Source organism: Callospermophilus lateralis, chromosome 8 (genome assembly GCF_048772815.1).
Source record: "Callospermophilus lateralis isolate mCalLat2 chromosome 8, mCalLat2.hap1, whole genome shotgun sequence".
NCBI classification, from domain to species: Eukaryota; Metazoa; Chordata; class Mammalia; order Rodentia; family Sciuridae; genus Callospermophilus; species Callospermophilus lateralis.
The window spans coordinates 16,777,072-16,791,076 of record NC_135312.1 but is presented as its reverse complement, the minus strand read 5'-3'; the positions used below and the strand labels follow the sequence as shown (position 1 = coordinate 16,791,076).

At 38.9% G+C, this 14,005-nt stretch overlaps 1 protein-coding gene across 1 annotated transcript in view; it reads right to left on the bottom strand.

The window, feature by feature from the left end:
* Positions 1-8,069, bottom strand: part of LOC143406348 (cytosolic beta-glucosidase) — a 106,994-nt gene extending 98,925 nt beyond the window's left edge. Inside the window, exon 1 of the mRNA XM_076865074.2 lies at positions 8,012-8,069. Coding sequence (XP_076721189.2) covers positions 8,012-8,069 — 58 coding nt within the window. The remainder of the gene's footprint in view (positions 1-8,011) is intronic.
* Between the last annotated feature and the right edge of the window lie 5,936 nt (positions 8,070-14,005).

Sequence of the window (14,005 nt, the reverse complement as noted above, 5' to 3'; positions counted from 1 at the left end):
ACCAAGTCATTAATATGTTAGGAAGCCTTGCCATCAGAAGGTCTGGCCCAGTCCCACTCTGTTGGCCCCATATGCAAAGACCCTGACACTGTCCTCTATTCCAAAGAAAAAAGCCAAAATATCTCCATTTTTGTGCAGGGGTAAGAGGGCTTTAAATTAGTAATCTCTCAGAGCTCTCAAGAGAATATCTCAGAACAAATAGACCTATACAGACAAACTGTGTTTTGAAAATCAGTTGAAAGAGATAAGTGGTAATGTTTCATAACAAATCACTGAAACATTCGATTTTTGTTGTTGTAGTTGTTTTACAAATACAATTCATGCTCAGTTCTCAGTTTTGCTGAATGTCTATTACTTCCAAAGTCTGTATAGGCCAGGCAGCACAAAAGTTCAGAACTTTTCAAAATCAGAAAGTGACAGTCTGGCCTCAGCTTCTAAATCACAGGCCACATTGATGTGACAAAGTCATGTGTTGATTTCCTGTCTCTATAAAACAGGCAATGGTGAAAGAAATGGTTAAACACTAACTCTCCCCGGCATCTCCTGATAGAAGTAGTCAAAGAAGGAGTATATTCTAATTTGTAGCCAAAACAAGAAATGCCCATTCCCACTAATGGAGGGTGACATAACTCTTCCCCAGAGAGAGAGAGAAACAACAGAATAGATACCAGCGTATTAGTGTCTGTATCTAGTCAGCACTATACACCAGGCACTCTTGTGTTCCGGTTTTATATGCTAACCCAGAACAAATCTACACAGTGGGTATGACCATCCTCCTATGTTATAATTAAGGAACTGAGGCCTAAAAAATTTATTTGCACCTGCTATGCTAATAAGTGCTTGAGTTGAGATTCAAATCCAGAGCTCCTAGGGTAGAAAATAAGCAGACATAGAAAGTGATTCTGTGCATCGACAAAGATAGCAGGCTGACAACCCTTGACAGAGGATATGGGGTCAAGTTCTCCATCCTGGAATCTGTTCATGGAGCCTTAACAACAACACAATAGCCAGTTAAGGACTGCACATAAAAACCTTAGCGTAAGGCAGAACCAAACCCAGTGTAAAGAGCATGGGACACACCACCTTCAGACAGAAAATGTGCAGCACTACTGCAGAGACCACAGCTCAGGACAGACAGTTAAGGTTGCCCCAAGTCCTAAGTGAGCATGAACTAGAAGTTGATAAAGCGTGCCTTCACTCACCACTAGTGAGAGTGTAAATTGTCATAACACCCAGGGAAAGTCTCTTAGAACTAGAACTCACTGTATTCTCTTGCACAACTTATTGCATACTTAGGCCAAGTTAACTACAGAGTCCCATGGTCATCCTCAGTCTTTTGTGTCATCCTTAAATGTGAATACCATATATCGAGCACTTACTAAGTGCAATAATTTAACATGCATCATCTTTTTTAAACCTCTTAAATATACTATAGAGTAGATATCATAATTATCTCCATATTTCAGATTAAATTAAATTTGTCCTAAAGCTGTCTCCAGACTTAAGAGAATTGTAACCTAAATTAATATGTAAATAAACACAACCTACTGAGAAGTACATGCTTATGACAAGTGACCCAGGCTTAGCCAATCACAGCAGCCAAGATTTCAGCCAATCACAGGCTGCAAACTAATCAGATATGTCCAAATTAGGCAGATGCTGAATTGTAAGTAGGCTATTTCTATATGTCACCGTCATTTTCTTTTTATCAATACTGTCTGTGCACATGGACAGGTGGGACTCTGTGAATCTTTACTGATTCACAGTGCTGCCCAATTCATGAATCATTTCCTTGTTCAGTAAACTCTGCTAAATTTAATTTGTCTGAAGCTTGTTTGTTTGTTTGTTTAGCATCAGAAGTGAGATCTGAAGTACACATTCAGCAAGGCCCAGGAGCACCAAGTAACTAAATGTGCCCAGAAGGACCCATTGTGCCCATTAAGTTGGGCAGCAGTTTGGGTCATGAGAGTTGTCTTTCAGATTTGAGTCCCAGGTATTTTGAGGTTTTTTATTTTACCTGAGCATTTTTTAACTGATCAGTGTCCAGAATTGTATTGGACAAAGTAATTAAACTAGGCTGGATCAATTTAGAGTCCTTATTTAGACATCTTTTGAAAATGGGTTTATCCAAATTGAAGGAGTCAGCAACTCCAGAAGTCTGAAACCTCACTTTCTAGATTACTAGCTAATGTTATATACAGCAGTTATGATCCAGAACCTGTGTTTTCTTTGTTTTGTTTGTTTGTTTGTTTGTTTGTTTTAGAAAATGGGTTAAACTAAGGACAAAACAGAATTACAGTTGCTTCCGTGGTGAAGTTTTAATCATTTGTGAAATTCAGGATGAAAGTCAGAATCTAAAATGCCACTAAAAAAACAATGGGATACATCATTTAATTGGTACATAGAAGGACCTAAAACCTTAAATGAATCAAAGATTGCCTCTTCACCAGGTTCCTTACTAAAGGAAAAATTTTTTTGAATCTTAAAGGTCTTTTTCATAAATATTATTTAAAAGCGTTAGCCATTTGGGCAGGAAATTTTGTTTGTTTGGCCAGAAGAACAATTTGGATACAGATAGGCTTCAATAAATTAATGAGATTTGTATTATTGTAATTGGCACATGGCAAAAATTTTAGAAAAAAAATGCTCTGAGTTCTGTTCTGCCTGTCTATTTATGTGCATATACCTGTACAATATGTTTCATATTTTTTCCATTTTTTATGATATTGTCAAGTTAAGTTCTTAACTCTATTTAATTGGTTTTAAGAAAAATAACTTTATATATGATGTATTCTCTCCAAAAATAATAATAAACCCAAATTCCTTTCATGTCCATGTGATCTGAGCAATTTTTAATAAACAAAAAGATTCTTAGTTTGATGGAAAGAGGCATGTCTTCACAGTTTTCAGTGCTAAATATGATGAGGATGCATAACTTTTACTACCTAGTTTTCCTTGGAAAATAAATTTATGTTATCTCTATATTAAAAACTTCATTAGTAAAAAAAAAATATATAACTTAAGATGATAACTGGCTATTTAGTAGTTCATCTTTATAATCAATCCAAATAAATTTGTCTAAAATGGGTTAAAAGAGGTAAGTAAGATCAAATCTCCATAGAAAATATGTCCTTCCCAAACCAGAAGGTTTTAGTTTATCATCAGGAATGGAAAATTGAGATGAAATTTTGCCTCCCAGAGTTTCTTATGGAGAAATTGAAGATATTTGGGATCATTAATAAAAATGGTCTGTGCCACACTGACAAACCATACTATGGGAAAGTGCATGCTTCTGTAGGTAACCATTTGTAGATTTGCCAGGTTGCTGGTGTGACAGACAATTTACCATTACTTGATTTCCAGTGTTCACTGGAAATTAAGAACACAAAGTATTAAGAATTATAATTAATACATGTAATTTTAATTTATATAGGAAGGGAAACAACTCTGTACATAAGTATGCAAGGAAAGTAAGATGTGCTTTGACTAAGGGAAGCAGTCACTTTTGTCCTACATACAATGATTAGTTGTTCCGAAATGAGAAGAGGAAAAATATAGAAGAAAGACTACTCTGCTATTAAGAATAGTGTAATACTTAAAACTTGTGAATTGTTTATTTTTTGAATTTTCCACTTAACATTTTTCACTTGCTGTAAACTTCAGGATACAGAAACCAGGAAAAGTAAACCACAGATAAGGAAAGACTATTATATCATGCTACCAGACTTGTGGAAGTATGTGCATCTCCTACCAAGGCCTAGAGACCACCTATGTGGGTATAAGTCATTGCTTATATGGAGTCACCAATTAAATCGGTAATCTCCCTTTCCACTCAACGTGGTAATTACCCTTCCAGCACACTATAAAAGAACGACATGAAAGCAAGTTTCCCAGTGGACCTTGTTCAGGAGCTAAGCAAATAAATTTAACTGACCTCTGCTCAGATGCGATTAGGTGGCCCTCTTCCAGCCTTTATCTGGTCTGCAGAGAGTTTGCTTACTCATTTGATCACTTCCCCGATTAGATCTTGCTCTTTGGCCTGGCTCACTCTTGCCTTCCAAAGAGTTTCCACTGAGACTTCCAAAAAAACCTCCCATAATCACAGACCAAAGTAGCCAATAACCAAAATTAGCACCAACAACACCAACCTTGAAATAGATGAAGATAGATAAGTTAGTTTCCACTGAGGGAAGGACCCAATGGGATTCCTGGGGATTCACTTTCAGTGGAGGTGGAGTGTCATTTGTATGGAGTTTAAAGCCAATCCATAAATTGGGGAAAATCTTGGATTTTATGGCCAATCAGACATCCTGGGGTTCAGAGAGTTAGAAGACACTCTTTGAAAGGTGAATTTTCAATAAAAATTCTCAAGTTAATATTACATAGCTGTAAATTTACTCTTTGCCTATATTGTTGGTTTGTGTATGCACTGAACCAAATTGATTGTTATACTTGCCTTTTCTATGATTTTACTACTATCAAAAGCTATATTTAAGAGGTGGCTGATGCTACTATTTCTCTAGACACTAGACACTGTCACTAAATACATTAAGGGAATTTCTCAAGAACAGAGAACGTATGATTTGCTTCCAGGGGTAGCTAAAAATTGTTTGGCAGGCATTCTGAGTAGTGGATGGAGAGCTTGGCTATTCCAGGGTTTTCTAATTTTTATATTGTTGTGTGTCCCCAGGTTACTATGACTTGTGTTACCAGGCTAACTACAAACATCACTGCCTCTTTAAATCAGGTAAATTTGTAGTGACTATGGCCCCTAATTGCCATCATATCCAACACAAGTGACTTGTCATAACCAGATGAGCTGGAGTACTATTGAACTATCTTTACTGCTTGAACTTTGAATTATTTTATTTTGATAAGTGCATGGAGACTCCTATTAAGGAGAGTACTTTAATTTCTTTGTTCTTTTCTCCTAATAACCATCATAACATTCTCTATAGTAGAGTATAGTTACTCAAAAGGCTTAAATGATTGTATGCAGCCATCTTTTGTACGTGAATTTATCTCATTATGGTTAGAATAACAAAAACATGAACAAAGCATAAAGAACCATCTAACTAATTTGACAACGTGAATTCTGAATATATACTGAGACCAAACAAGTCCATTATGATAGTGACAGAAAGGATATCAGAACCCAAGGTTTTGGTTAGTTTTTCAAAATCTTTGGTCAGTTTTGATAGACTGACCAAATGTGAAGAATTTAATTCAATTAAATTGAATTTAGCTAAAGCTAACTGGATATGGTGACACATGCCCACAATCCCAGCTTCTCAGGAGACTAAGGCCAGAGAATTTCAAGTTCGACACTAGGATGGACAACTTAGCAAGACCGTGTCTCAAAATGAAATAAAAAGAACTGGGGCTGAGGCACGGTGGTAGAGCACTTGCATAGCATTTGCAAGGTCCTGGGCTCAATCCTCAGTACTGAGAAAAAAATTTTTTTTACTTAACCCTTCCTCTACACATAGGGAATTGTAATCTAATTTAATATACAAAAATCTAATCTAATATAAAAAACCACAACCCAACTTGAGAATTTATTCTTGTAACAAGTAATCAAGTCTGGGACAAGCATAGGAGCCAAGCTTTTAAACAATCATAAACTGCAAATTGTCCTGACACATCCAAACAAGGCCAAGGCTGAGTGGCAACCAAACTATTTCTTTTTTTTGTTTGTTTTTCCTGATTACTTATACATGACAGTAGAATGCACTTGGATACATCCTATACAGATCAATCCAGCTATTTCTATACATAACTTCCATTTTCTGTATGTAAATACTGCCTGATGACATTGCTAGATGAACCTCTCTGAAGCTTTTTAGGTTAGGGGGCTGCCTAATTCGTGAATCCTCTCTTCACTCAGATAAACTCTGCTAAATGAAATGTGTTGAAACGTTGGGGTATTTTTTTTTCCCTCTTTTAACAGGAGGCACAGGAAAATCGTGTAACTTGCCAAAGTCACGAAGCTAGTAAAAAGAAGAGCTAGACACCATGTCTAAGGAGTCCGGCTCTACGGTCCATCTCCACAGTCACCAGGCTTGGCACTTCCCTTGCTCTGCCACCTTCTCTCTGATCTGTCTGACCTCCCTTCCAAGAAAGAAACTCACAAAGATCATCTCCTCTTTTCTTTACTCCTAGAAGGCCAGGCTGTTTAATTATCTCCCCGAACCAAGCAGAAACTACCAGTGAGAAGAATCCAAGTCACTTTGTACAAGGAGAACAATTGCACCTGCTTCCCCCCACTCTGCCTGATCCGGAACAGAGCTGGGTCCCAGTGCTAAGACGGAAGGGAACATGGCCTCTTCTGCACTGTTGCATTCAGAACACCATTGTGAGAAAAGGGGCATCCCTGCTAACCAGGTCATTCTTAAACATTCCTTTAAAAGAGCCTTGTACCTCAGAGCATATATGTACAGTAATATGCAATGTCCCATAGGAGTTATCTTCTGCATGGCTGGGAGAGCAGGTATATCAGAGATTCCTCATTCTTCTATCTGTGCATCTTGGAAACAGCAGCAGAAGCTGGGAATCATAAGCAGCCTGAGTGGTGCCAGAATCAACTTGTATTCTGTCTCTGTCTAGAAAAATTTCCCCATCCTCCTTTAAATGACTCTCTTTTTGTCCTTCAATTTTTAGATGAAGTGACATTAATTCACAGAGTCTCCTTGACCATCTAACCTCACGAAGCCATGCTGACATACATAACCCTTCACCACAACACCCTGTTACCACCACAGCACTTCCCATAAGTGGTGAAGTTCTCATTGACTGACTTACCAGTGCTGGTTGGTGTATTCGTTTTCTAAGGGTTGCTGAGCCACAAACTAGAGGCCTAACCAACGGAAATCTATTCTCTGCCAGTTCTAGAGGACAGAAGTTCAAACTCAGGTTCTGCAGGAAGGCCATGCTCCTGTTGAGACTCTAGGCAGCGTCCTTTCCTGATTTTTCTGGTGGTAGCCACTGGTCTTTGGAATTTCTTAGCTTATAATGGTTCTTTCGTCACATGTTGTTCCCTTTGTAGGTCTCTGTGTCCAAATTTCCTCCTTCGTAAAAGAACATGAGTGATACTGGATTAGGTTCCTACTCTACGCCACTATGATCACATCTTAACTTAGCTAATTACATCTTCAAATGATGAGTGCTAGCCTCCAGAAATGTAAGAGAATAAATTTGGTTGTTTAAGCCTCACAGCTTGTGGTAATTTGTCACAGCAACCCTAGGAAACTACTCCAGAGACTCACTTAGCTTCGTTTAACCCAGAGTTCTACACACTTATTTGACCAAATAAATATTTTCCCTGTGATAAGCGATCAACCTTTTATTCCCTAGGGGAAAAATAGATGTGCTTTAGAAAAGTAAATCTAATCTTCCTACTTTACAGATGAAAAAACCGAGACTGAGGGAGGGTACCATATTGGCATGCTTAGGCATGGGGGGATGGAAGCCAGGGCTCAGACCCCGAGTCCATTCAGAGTTATCGTTACCATCTTATAATTAGTTGTTCCCTTTGCTTCTCAGCTGCCACCAGGAAATGAGGTGCCATGTACAAGATTAGGCTTGGCTCTGTGTTCACTAGGAACAGTGCAGGGCACTTTTCCCAACCAATGAAGGTCTCTTTGAAGGAAACTACTCAATATTTTTCCCACCAGTAGAAGAAATGTTCCTCTCTTCTTAAAGGGTTTGCGGGAAATATGTCCAAGAAACTAATCATAAAAGCATCTGAAAAGAGGAGTGACGGATAAACTTGGAATGAGTGAAAATACAGTTTAATGAGCACCTCTGCACCCCACCCCTGGTGCCTGAGGAAAGACGGAAGGGAACATGGCCTCTTCTGTCTGCAAAGGGGCACTGTTGCATTCAGAACACTGCAGCTTCTTCGACCCTTTTTCTTCTCCTTTTCCCCTTGTCTGACCCTCATCTCCAGGCATATGGAGCCACCAGAAACAAAACATTCCAGCCATGGCAAAGGAGAGGGAGCTTCTCCTACCTTCCACTTGATACGCTGCAGTGGCTGCCCCCCATCCAAATCCCTCAGGAAAAGCCATGGCCTCAGGATCTGTCAGCTTTGCCTTCAGCTCTCAGGAACTCAGCACCCTTTCTGCCAGAGGAGCTAAACAACTGTGCAAATAAGTGAACTCTCACCCCAGACTAAAGTCCCAGAATGCAAATGTAGGTGCAGCAAGAAGGATGGCAGAGAAAAGGATCCCACCGTAAGAAGAAGAATCCAAGTCACTTTGAACAAGGAGAACAATTGCACCTGCTTCCCCCCACTCTGCCTGATCGGGAACAGAGCTGGGTCCCAGTGCTAAGTTGACTTTTTACCTTTTACTGTAACACATGGACATTGTTTTTTTTTTAAAGTTATGCAATCTTACTAGCATTCCCCTTTAGCAATTTCTCCCAATGCCTGAGCCCTACTCCCTAGCAAACCATTTTCGGCCATTTCTTCTGGTATTTACTCCCCTGTGATTTAAAATAATAGGCTCTTCTGCTGCTGCTGCTGCTGCTGCTGCTTAATTTTTTTTTTAATTAATTAACTATTGACTTCTGGGTGTAGGGATGCAAGATCTAGTACATTGCTCTTTCTTTCCTCTCTCCTATTTCCACGGCCTTCCCCCATCCACTCTACATGAGATTACTTTTCCTAATGAAATAAAGTTGATATTTGTGTTACTGTGACCACGTTCAACTTGAAGCTGAGCCATGCCACTGCTTCCATGCTTACCTGTAACTATCCTCTGCTCTTACTCTACTCTCTGCTCTTTATATTTATTTCATATTCTCTATACCTATCACTAACTCATCCCCAAACACATCTCCAGTAAAATCCTCTGATTGTTCAGACAACTCTATTTCCCTGCCCCATTCTGCACTGTTGGTTTGTGGGTTACCACGGAACTATAATCCACCATCCCCTTCTTGTCCCCTCCCCTCTCCTCTTATCTTTCCCCATCTTTGTTTCTTCTCCCCTTTCAAAGAAACAAATCCTTGATGACTTTCTGACAAAGGGGGCCTGGCAGAGAAGAATTTCAAAACCCTACAGTTCTGGAATTATCTTTAGTCTAACATCATACTTGGTATGCAGTTTGCTTACTACTGGATTTCATGATGGAAATGATTTTCATTTCAAATTTTAAAAGGCATTAGATTAGGCTTTTCTAGCTTCCAATGAAGTTATTGATAAGTTTGAAGACAACAGAAGCTCTAATATTTTATATATAAATGTTTTTCCTCCCCAGCTCTCCCTTTCTGCTCCTCAAGCTCCTATTTCTGAAATTTTGCAGACATGTACCTTGCTATGAGACTCTTCTTCCTCTGAGCTTGGCACCCAGTGGGTGTGCACAATGTCAACAACAGGAGAGACTAGATGGCTGGTCCATGGGAACTCTTTGTACTAGCTTTGAGACTTCACTACAAATCTAAAATTGATCCAAAATGAATTTTTTAAAAAGTGCCTGTGGGGAGAGGAGCTGGGGGTAATCAGGGAACAGCATTCCTTTCAGCTTTCCAAGTGGTTACTGGATCATACTGTGCTGTGTAATGCCTGGAACATGAGATGTGGGAAAGGTCTGAATTGAAAAACCACCCTCTCCAATTATTCTAACCCAAAGAAGAGAGAACAGTTTAAATGTGGAAGGAAAGGAGGAAAATATTTAAAAGCACATCTTTGATAAAATAAACGGCTAAAAGAGAAGGTCAAACTATTAAATTTAGCCCTAAATCATTCATTCCTGAAGCCATTACTGTTAACTGAATGAAAAAATAAAAATGAAAATATTTTCGTAATGAAGCACTAGATGGCAGTGTTGCAACTTTTTAGGTCTACGAGCCGCTGTGGGACGTGGTATTAAAATTTAGTTATCCCATCAGTGAGGGTACATGCCAGTAGCCCCTCACTCATTATTACTGCCCTCTCAAGAGGCTTCTCCGGCAAAATAATAATAATAGTAACATCATCTTCTCAGTGCTCCACATTCTCTGAAGTTATTTTTCCACAAACAGAATTTAGTTTTTCTTAACTTTAATCAGATCCTTCAGTACCACGAAAGAACAGCAGATCAGAGAGGTGGACGATGGAGCAAACACTTGAGAACCCAATACCAGGCAGCTTGAGACTTGGAAAGACTTGGGATTTTGTTACGGAGCAGAAAATAAAAACAAACTTCCTTGACCCGGAACCCTAACCAGGGTGGGGTTAGCAGGAAGGAGTAACAAAGAGAGCAAGAGGGAGAGGAAAATCCCATAAGCTTACTTAGTTAAGTTATTAAAAAAAAAAAAAAAAAGTAAACCAAGCTAAGTTCTTTTAACAGGGGCAGCAAAGACAGTGAAGGAGATCACAATGTTCATCCTAAATTGTGGGTTGAACACTGTGCCAGGCAGGACAGTCATTTTGTGGCACCCACAACTGGCCAGAAGAAATATAATCAATGCAACTTCCCACCTACAGAGAGTAACAAAAAAAACTAAAGGGAACACCTCTGAAATGGGTTGTCTCAGTAATCCATCTAGAAGGAACTCGCAGAGGGATTTCTGCTGGATGAAAGTTACAGAAGCCCCTTCTTCCTCACCATGGACAAGGAGAATAGGAACAGACCTGAGCGCTAATCACTCCTGGAGAGTGCTAACCCCAACCCAGCACTCCCACGGCCTCCACAGAGGAGCTGAGGCAAAGATGACCAACTACTACCCTACCCCTGTCACGGTGACAGGTAAAACACCAATGGTCCGCAGCAGCCAGGAGGGAGGCTTCAGTGCCACAGACTGCCCACCGAGAATCTGCACTCAGGTCCCACAGCAGCAGATAGCCACAAGCTCTTGGCTGCCATAAAAAAGACCCCACAGAGGGAAGCAGATGCTCAGTGTTTTATGGCAGTCAGTGACAGCCCTGACCCCTGTGCCCTCTGCTCCCCATATCCAACAGAAACCGCCAGCAATGCAGCATTCTTCAAACACACAGACTCAGGCCTCTGGGCTGACTAATAAGCACCAGCTGGTAAAAAAAAAAAAAAAAAAAAAAAATCATAGAAACAAAGGAAGTCACTTCTGGTGCCGCAGCATCTCTAGTGGGGTCCACTGCTGTGAGTTCCAGAATTGCTGGATGTATCTCATTCAGATGTATGGATCTGTAAGGGTCCGGCAAACGACGGAGGAAGAGACCACCAAGAGACCATCTCATGCAATAGCAAAAGGGGTTTATTGAAGATCCAGCTAGCTGGGGCTCTGTGCTCACTCAACAAGGGAGAGCGGCCAAGAGCCCCGAGCAGGGGTTAAGCAGTGCTTAAGTACACTTTTTGGGGAGGGCGGGAGCTTTGCATACATCAGAGCAAATCATCATGAGGCACGGGAAAGTCAAACAACAATTCTCAATCATGATTAGTACATTCATTGGTGGGAATAGGTCAGGCGGGGGTGATAGGTCAGTCATAAAGTGGGGTGCACATTCAAACTGATTGGTTTAGGCCCTGAGATGCCTACATGCTAAGCTGCACAGGGTCCCAGGATGTTAAACAACTAGGTGGTCAGGGGAGATTATCTAATGGGCAGTCCCGGGAATTGTCCTAACAGCTACAGGAATTTCAGGCTTTGGGTGTAGCATAAGAACTTAACAATACCTGGTCCTTTACATTTTAACTCAGGTCTTGCAGCTTAGAAACTTTACCCTTTCAGATCCACATAAGAAAATTTCTGTGGATAACCCCCAAGCACCCAGCACAGAACTTCAGCATATATACAATGCAGTACAACCCATAAAGGAGTTTGCAGAGGAATATCCCAGAGATACCAGCAACTACCAGTATGCCCAGATAAAAGTCCACTGACCTGTGACCTGTGAACTCCACAGTAGGCAGCAGTTCTATACCCCACAAGGATCAACCAGTGCTATATCACAGAACCACAATGCCTCTATCTTAAACTACCATACCCTGCACTCTCCAAAATATACATGGGGGAACCCACTGGGTTTAACAACACTGGATATATGGAGCTTTTCTTCAGGAGGATACATAAGACTGCACCCTGCACACACAGGAAATAACCTGACTGCTAAGTCAGACTATTAGGATACATCCCCTATTACCTATTAGAATGCTAGCAGGTACCTAGACACATCAAAGATAGGAGAATCAAATTAAATCAGAATCAAGCATTTAAAATAAATCAAAACGGCAGGAAATACAAATCATCTCTCTATATTAACACTGAATGTGAATGGTCTAAACTTTCCAGCCAAAAGACATAAATTGACAGGATAAAAAAGCAAAAACCAATTTTATGTTATTTACAAGAGACTCACCTTACAGGCAAAGATATTCATAGGCTGAAGGTAAAAAGTTGGAAAACATATACTACGCAAATGGAGAAGGTAAGCAAGCAGGAATAGCTATACTCATATCTAGCAAAGTAGACTTCAAGTCAAAAAGAGAAAAAGGAGGTCACTTCACACTGGTTAAGTGAATCATTCAATAACAAGATATACTGACTGTAAATATTTATGCCCCAATTGTCAACGGACCTACATACATAAAACAAACTCTATTCAACATAAAGAATAAAATATACCTTAATACAATAATAATGGGTGATTTCAACACACCTTTTCTCACCAATAGATAATGGTTCAGATCAAAACTAAGTAAAGATTCTTCAGAAATAAAAAATGTTATTAACCAAATGGACCTCATAGACATCTATAAAATATTTCATCCATCAACAACCAAAATCTCTTTCTTCTCAGCTGCTCTTGGAACCATCTTTAAAATATTTTAGGACACAAAGTAAATCTCAACAAATATAAATAGTAGAAACAATTCTTTGCATACTTTAGATTATAAAAAGATAAAATTAGAAATCTATAATGAGATCATATCAAAATTATTTTAACATGCTTTTCATTGCTATTTTAAAAGAATTCAATAATATATATGTGTATGTAATAACATAAATATTTAAACTCTCAAGTTTAATTTCTTCTTTAATGTTTTTATTAGTGCACTGTAGTTGTACATAGTAATAGGGTTCATTTTGACATAATAGTATAGGCATAGAGTACAATTTGCTTCATTCCCATCCCCATTTTAATACCTAGAGATTAAATAATACACTTTTGAATAAAGAAAGGGTTGTGAAATAAATGAGAGGAAAATAAAAAAAAAAATCTTAGAAACAAGAACAGAGATACAATATATGAAAGTCTCTGAGACAATATGAAGGTAGTTCTAAGAAGAAAGTTTGTAGCAACAAGTTCCTTTATTTAAAAAAAATACACACAGAAAGTACCCAGGTAAATAATCCAATGTTATACCACAAGGCCCTATAAAAGGAAGAACAAACTAATTTAAAATCAGTACAAGACAAGAAATAATTATGGACAGAGATGATATTAATGAAAAAGAGAATAAAAAAACCAAGCATCAATGCAACAGATACCCTTCCAGTGCTAATTCCAAGATTGATTTTTCTACTATATGATTCTTAAATTAAAGATTAAAATATAAAGTTTAACTTTAAAAAAGCAACAAATAAATAGAAGGAGGACCAGCAGAGCAGAGAATCAGAACAGAGGGAGAGAAGAGGAGAGGGAAAGGAGGCACGGGGGGTGAGATTGAGCAAGTTATTCCATGCCATGCTTAATTATGTCAAAATGAACCCCACTATTGTATGTAACTATAATGTGCTACCAAAAACATTTAAAAATAAATTAAACCTGAGAATTTATATATACTGTATATAATTGACCTCTTAAAATAACAATAAAGAACATGTTAACATAAAGAACCAAAAAATTTTTGTGAGAAGAGTGGCATTATTTTATGTTCTTTCATGCTGCTTTAGTAGAAGACTGTGGGATGTTCATATCTTCTTCTTACACGGGTTGCTGTCTCTGAAAACATCACTGATAACTCACCACAGAGAAGGAAAGAAAAGGAAAAGAGAATAAAATCATGGCATTTGCAGGTAAATGGATGGAGCTAGAGAATAT